General features: G+C 35.9%; 1 protein-coding gene across 1 annotated transcript in view; it reads right to left on the bottom strand.

The window, feature by feature from the left end:
* LOC106478906 (ETS domain-containing protein Elk-3-like) overlaps window positions 1-3,715 on the bottom strand; it is a 27,571-nt gene extending 23,856 nt beyond the window's left edge. Inside the window, exon 1 of the mRNA XM_013939485.2 lies at window positions 3,366-3,715. Within this exon, the coding sequence (XP_013794939.1) occupies window positions 3,366-3,381 (16 nt within the window). The 5' untranslated portion in view covers window positions 3,382-3,715. The remainder of the gene's footprint in view (window positions 1-3,365) is intronic.
* Window positions 3,716-6,335: the final 2,620 nt, after the last annotated feature.

Raw genomic sequence — 6,335 nt, 5'->3', positions numbered from 1 at the left:
TCTCTCATGAAACAATACGTAAACATCTAAGGAATATGGGAAAACTCTTTATAGAATGTGTTTAGGTGCCTCACGAACTCTCCGATGAGCATCGTTTCCAACGTGTAAACGTTGCTTCGTTTCTTCTGGCGCGCAATGCGCGTGAACCATTTTTGGACAGAATTGCCACCAGTGATGAAAAATGGAATGCGAAAAATAATGCGAATAATAAATGCCAAAAACAATGGCTCAGTCCTAGACAAAAAACACTTCCGACCCCAAAACCTGGACTCTATCCGCAGAAAGTGATGCTTTTCATTTGGTGGGATATCAATGGAGTAATTCATTTCGAACTCCTCAATCTACAGCGAACTGTCAATGCAGAGATCTATAGCCACCAACTGGAACATTTAAATAGTAGTTAAATCCAAACCCAAGTACAGTAGTAGAGTAATTGACTCCATGAATATTCGACTTGGACAAGAATGTCTTACTGGTGGAAGAAAAAAAAACGTCAAGGCTTTCATGTTTAAGGTTTACAATGTTCCTGACATGGCCATGACAAATAAGGCATGTGCCATCCTGTTCACGAGAGCATTACTCCAAATATTGTGATGCTATATAATACCATATCAGGCCTTTATCTGGGTGGAAACCATGGTCAATCCTTCCTTCTGTCACAACACTAGGATGGAAACGTGTAGATAGTCAGATGAAGCTTTTGCTAATCCCCCTACCACCTGTGCCTGCTTCTCACTTGTGTATACACCACCAGGTGCTGATCTTGGAGATGCAAGTGCAGGAGGTCTCTCTAGACTGTCATGTACTGGTGTTTGCAAATGCGCTGAGGAATTCATGGATACTGATTAAGTAGACGCTAGAATTCGGGATGATGACTGACAAATTTTCATAAGAATAGAGAAAACTTAATGTATATGGGTATTTACAGAATAAATAAATCAAAAATCATGCCAACCGATGGATTTTAAGAGACGTTCTACAAAATCTTTCATGCTTATAAGTTCTATAAAGTGTGCATTCTCTTAGAACTATATAATAGCTATAGCCTGATCATCCTAAGATGATGTCCTGGGAAGTTAATATAACATCATATGATATATAATGTTTAGTTGCACCTGCAAAGATGTCCTCAACCTCGGGCAACGGACTTTAAAGTGTTAATCCAAATATTTAGTTTTGTTTTTCATTGGATTTGTGGATATTTAGAATATGGTCTTAGATTACACATATATTTTGAATGGTCTAAAGTTACAGGCTTTTCTGGGTATGGTGGCCCTCTTTTATGCAGCAAAAACAACCTTTCAAAAATTACTCTGAAGGGCCAAAAGTGTGTGTGTGTTATCTATTGATTTCAATCAATTACTTGATGGCTAAAACATCCTAAAGAGAGCGTTAGGTCATCACACTATTTTGATTTTATAAGATGTTACAATGATCTGTTTGAAATTTCATTGATTACGTAGAATGCTTAGTCCTATTCATTTTGGTTCCATTGAATTTCTGGATGGCTAACTTATTAGAAAAGCGTCTTAGATCATATTTATATATTGAGTAGGTCAGAAGTTATAACAATTTAGGCTATCTTGTTTTTTATAACTGAATGTGGAATACAGCATTTTCAAAATTGACAGATTCAAAATGTATAAAAAATACTCTAGGCCATATCATACTGAAAAATACTATGACAAGTAAGTCCTTTAAATGGGACTAGGCTAGTGATATGGTGATCAAGAATGAAGAAAGACATAATGAACACATACTTTTGAAACTACCATATCCAGACTTTCCTGAATAAAACTTATGACTCTCAATGTGCCTTTGGAAAAATTAAATCTTCCATAGGGCAAGTAGTTTTAAGAAATATAATCATTTAAATATGGGGTTTTTATTATAATAACCCTGTACACAAAATATCAAGAATTTGCTTAAAAAGAGTCTTGACCACTATACTGGAGGAATTCTTAGGATATGGGATATGCTTCTGGTATTTGGAAATTTGAAGACTTCATAAGGTTCATTTCTGGAAAATGTAATGAGTAGTTCAACGAATAATTCACACGTCTTTGTATAAAACAATGGCATAGTGAATCTTAAAATAAAGTGTCATCAATATGCCATCAGTTACTTAATCGCATCAACCACTGCTGGGATCTTCTATATATTTTATATAGAAAATTAGTGATTTCGTATAACTGATTTGGTCAGTTTTGTATACAATGTAATATGGGAACCCCATCGGTAATGAACGGTAAACAAAAACAAGTAGGTAATTTTAGGGTTAATGTAATTCAACACCTATGTAATAAAAGAAATTCAACTTGAGCAGTTACAACGCAGGCAGAGTACGCCTGTAACGTTTGGGAGTTACTCTATACGAGCACCTTTCACGTATGAAACGATAACGATTCTTCAAACTCCCCCCCCCCCCCCAAATTTACTGTCTTATCTATATTAAAGTCAAGATATTGCAAATAGTTGTTGTTCAGCATTTTCACTAAAGTGTGAATATAGCCTTTCGTACAATTCAATATCAGCTGTAGTGTTAATCCTACAGATAGACAGTTAGCTAGATGAGTGGAGATAATGTATTCTGTGTGGTATAAGTCTGTCACTAAAGCACGGATATCTACTGGTAAGTTTCATGAAGTGGACACGACGTTCTAAGTACATAGTTTACTCTGATCGGATGGTGTTATTGTCTAGTGTATAAATGTTGCCTGTGTATCTACAGTCTACTCCTATGGCTCAACACTATTGTTCTTGAAATGGGGGTCTCCCTGCCTCACGTGTAAATTAGACTTATTACCCTCACTGCATTTGGTTGCTTAGGTACCCATTAAATCTAAAACATAATTTTACAGCTGTTACTGTACGGCTATACTCAGTTATATCCGTACATTCTTTTTCAAAAATTAACGGGAATAACTTGTGTTCAACTAACCTTCAACTCAAATTCATAAACAAAGTAGACATAAGTGTGAAGTCCAAACCGGTTCTGCTTTCACATCACAAATCATCAGCGTTTATACTACTATTCAGGAAAGCACGTTAAACGACTTGGTAAGTTCTGGACACGAGAAATTGTTTTTCAATTAATCACTTAGTTTTTAGATATGTTTACATATACTTTTATCCTAGTTCGTTTAGAAACAACACTAACGACTTAAGTTACCGCATTTAAAACGTTTGCACAAAGTATGTTTTCCAGCTGTTTTAAATTGAATAGCAGGCTTAATTATGGATAAATTCACGGTTTCAGGTGGAAATGTTTACAGATAAGAGATCTAATTATGCATTTACGTTTGCGACCTGTGTTTTCTCATGTAACATACACATCTAAACGTTTAAGCATGGAAATTTCTTACCTGAGTTTATCCTCATACGTTGTGCCGGAAATGTGGGAATGTAAAACTAGCTTCAAAGCCACCAAAATCTAGCTCTTCACTCCCTCGGTTTTTACTGAACATGAACGTCACTTTTGGATTATAGAATGGACGCGTACAGATTCTGCAAACGTTCTAAACTTGCAAAAGCTATTAAACAAATAGTGAGCGCACCTGTTGCATACTACAACACACGTGGTAGGATGGGGCGATCATCTGCAGATCAACGTTTCTTTCCAAACCTCTTAGAGAGTATCGATAGATCTGTGCTATAGAAACCAAGCCGAAAAACACTCACACACCAACAGCCCTTTCGTACGCGTCATAGTCAATATAAATAATTCATTTTGGCCAGCGCCTCAGGCTTTTTCCGGGAAACGTGGTGACGTAGCTGCCAGCCTCAGCTTGTAGAGTTTATGTGTGTGCGTGCGTGTGCAGGCAATGCACGCTCACCTGAGACAACGGCACCGAACTGGCGGCCTTGTTGCAGTCGAACTGAAACTGGAAGAGGCAAACTTCTTGACCATGTATGACAACAGTATCGAGAAGATGGAAGAGATAGTCTGGACAGAAATTGACTAGCGTAGGTTTATAGCACTCTCTGCACAATTAAACCACGCTGAAAACAAAGAGCGATAGACAGAAATGAAAAATTAAATGCTTTTTTTTTCTAAAGATTTCTGAATTATACTGATTTTTCATGTTATAACTCCATATTATACTGATTTTTCATGTTATAACAATATTATGCTGATAATCATGTCGTATCTCTGAATATACTGATGTCAATGCTTCGTGCCTTAACTCTCAATTGTGCTGATGTTTAATGTCATTACTCTACATTGTGCTGATGCCAGTGTTTCATGTCATTACTATATATTATACTGATGTCGTAACTCTGAATTATACTCTCAGTTGTGCTGATGTTTAATGTCATTACTCTACATTGTGCTGATGCCAGTGTTTCATGTCATTACTATATATTATACTGATGTCGTAACTCTGAATTATACTCTCAGTTGTGCTGATGTTTAATGTCATTACTCTACATTGTGCTGATGCCAGTGTTTCATGTCGTTACTATATATTATACTGATGTCGTAACTCTGAATTATACTCATTCTTCATGTCTTAACTCTCTATATCATGCTGCTCTGGTTTACACTAATATCATTGCTTTACCTTACATTAACTCTCAACCATATAGATAAGATACTTCTGTCTCATATTCTAACAACGAATTATTGTGGTGCTCATCCTTCGCGCTATGTTTGTGGCTCATGCTTGTAGTCTTGTTTCACACTGTAATTCTGGCTGATGATTGTAGTCTTGTTTCACACTGTAATTCTAGCTAATGCTAGTAGCCTTACTTCACACTGTAATTCTAATTAATGCTAGTATATTGGCCTTGCTTCACTTTATAATTCTAGCTAATGTTAGAAGTCTTGCTTAACACTATAACTCAAGCTAATGATGGTAGCTTTGTTTCACACCATAATTCTGGCTAATGTTGGTAGTCTTGCTTTACACTATAACTGGCTAATGTTGGTAGTCTTGCTTTACACTATAACTCTGGCTAATGTTGGTAGTCTTGCTTTACACTATAACTGGCTAATGTTGGTAGTCTTGCTTTACACTATAACTCTGGCTAATGTTGGTAGTCTTGCTTTACACTATAACTCTGGCTAATGTTGGTAGTCTTGCTTTACACTATAACTCTGGCTAATGTTGGTAGCTTTGTTTCACACCATAATTCTGGTTAATGTTGGTAGTCTTGCTTTACACTATAACTCTGGCTAATGTTGGTAGTCTTGCTTTACACTATAACTCTGGCTAATGTTCGTAGTCTTGCTTTACACTATAACTCTGGCTAATACTGGTAGCATTATTTTACATTTTAAATTTGTATCCTTGTTTCCCGCTATAACTAACTTAAGCTGGACTTTGCTTCATACATAGAAAACATGAACATATAGTAAAGGAACCTTAGTTTCTGATGGTTTTTTTTTTTTTTAGGAATATAAGTTGTGAAAATTTCATGAAAAAATAATACATTGCTTTAGCACAAAACATACTAAATAATAGATGAAATGTATAATATTTACAAATGTTATCAAGAACTAACCTTTAGTCATCTCCTTTTACTTCATTTTTGAGCAAATTAGGCATCTAATGATTTGTCACGTAGTCAGAACTGCACATTATTGGTTATATAGCTAAGGTTCAGAAAATAACATCTGGTAGCGGTAACTTTCAGTATTTACAGTACATGGTACGAGCATTAAGGGTAGCTTAGCACACCGATGTTCGATTCTTACAATCTGAGTGCTGGTAAAGTCCTAAAGAACTGTTTTTTTAGTGTCATTTGACGAAGGTCGGGTTAGGCCTAGTTGACAGCGTGTCCAGACGGTGTATTATAATGCTGGATTTCGTGTCCTGTTGCAGCAAAAACGCACTATGCCCTTTAGAATTGTGAATGGACTATAAGAGTGAATGTCAAATCACACTCTTCGGTCAATTAAGAATAGTCTTAAAGTTGGCGATGTTATCTAGTTTTTCATTTAAAATTAGGGAATATTACGGGTAGATAACCCTTGTGCAACTCTGAGCGAGATTATAAAACAGATAAATTTTTTTGACAAAATTCAAAGCCTCTCCCAAAAGCAACATATGTTTGATTAGATCGCGGTTCGGTTAGGGTGAAGACCACTTCATTCAGTCAACTCCTTATTTTTCAATGAATATATTGAACAGTTTAGCATCGTGCATACGAACGTTCTCGTCCTTTAATGCCTATAATTATCCACAGAATACTTCTATCGCCGTTATATGCGTCATATTCCTGTACGAAAAAGGGGTAGGAACTTATTTTAGATATTTTCCTAATGCGTATACATCTGTTAGTTTGCTTTACTGTTAAGCACAAATCATCTCTAAAAATAATATTTATTC

The sequence above is a fragment of the Limulus polyphemus genome, unplaced genomic scaffold, assembly GCF_000517525.1.
Source record: "Limulus polyphemus unplaced genomic scaffold, Limulus_polyphemus-2.1.2 Scaffold261, whole genome shotgun sequence".
Lineage (NCBI taxonomy): Eukaryota > Metazoa > Arthropoda > Merostomata > Xiphosura > Limulidae > Limulus > Limulus polyphemus.
This window is presented reverse-complemented; position numbering and strand designations above follow the sequence as displayed.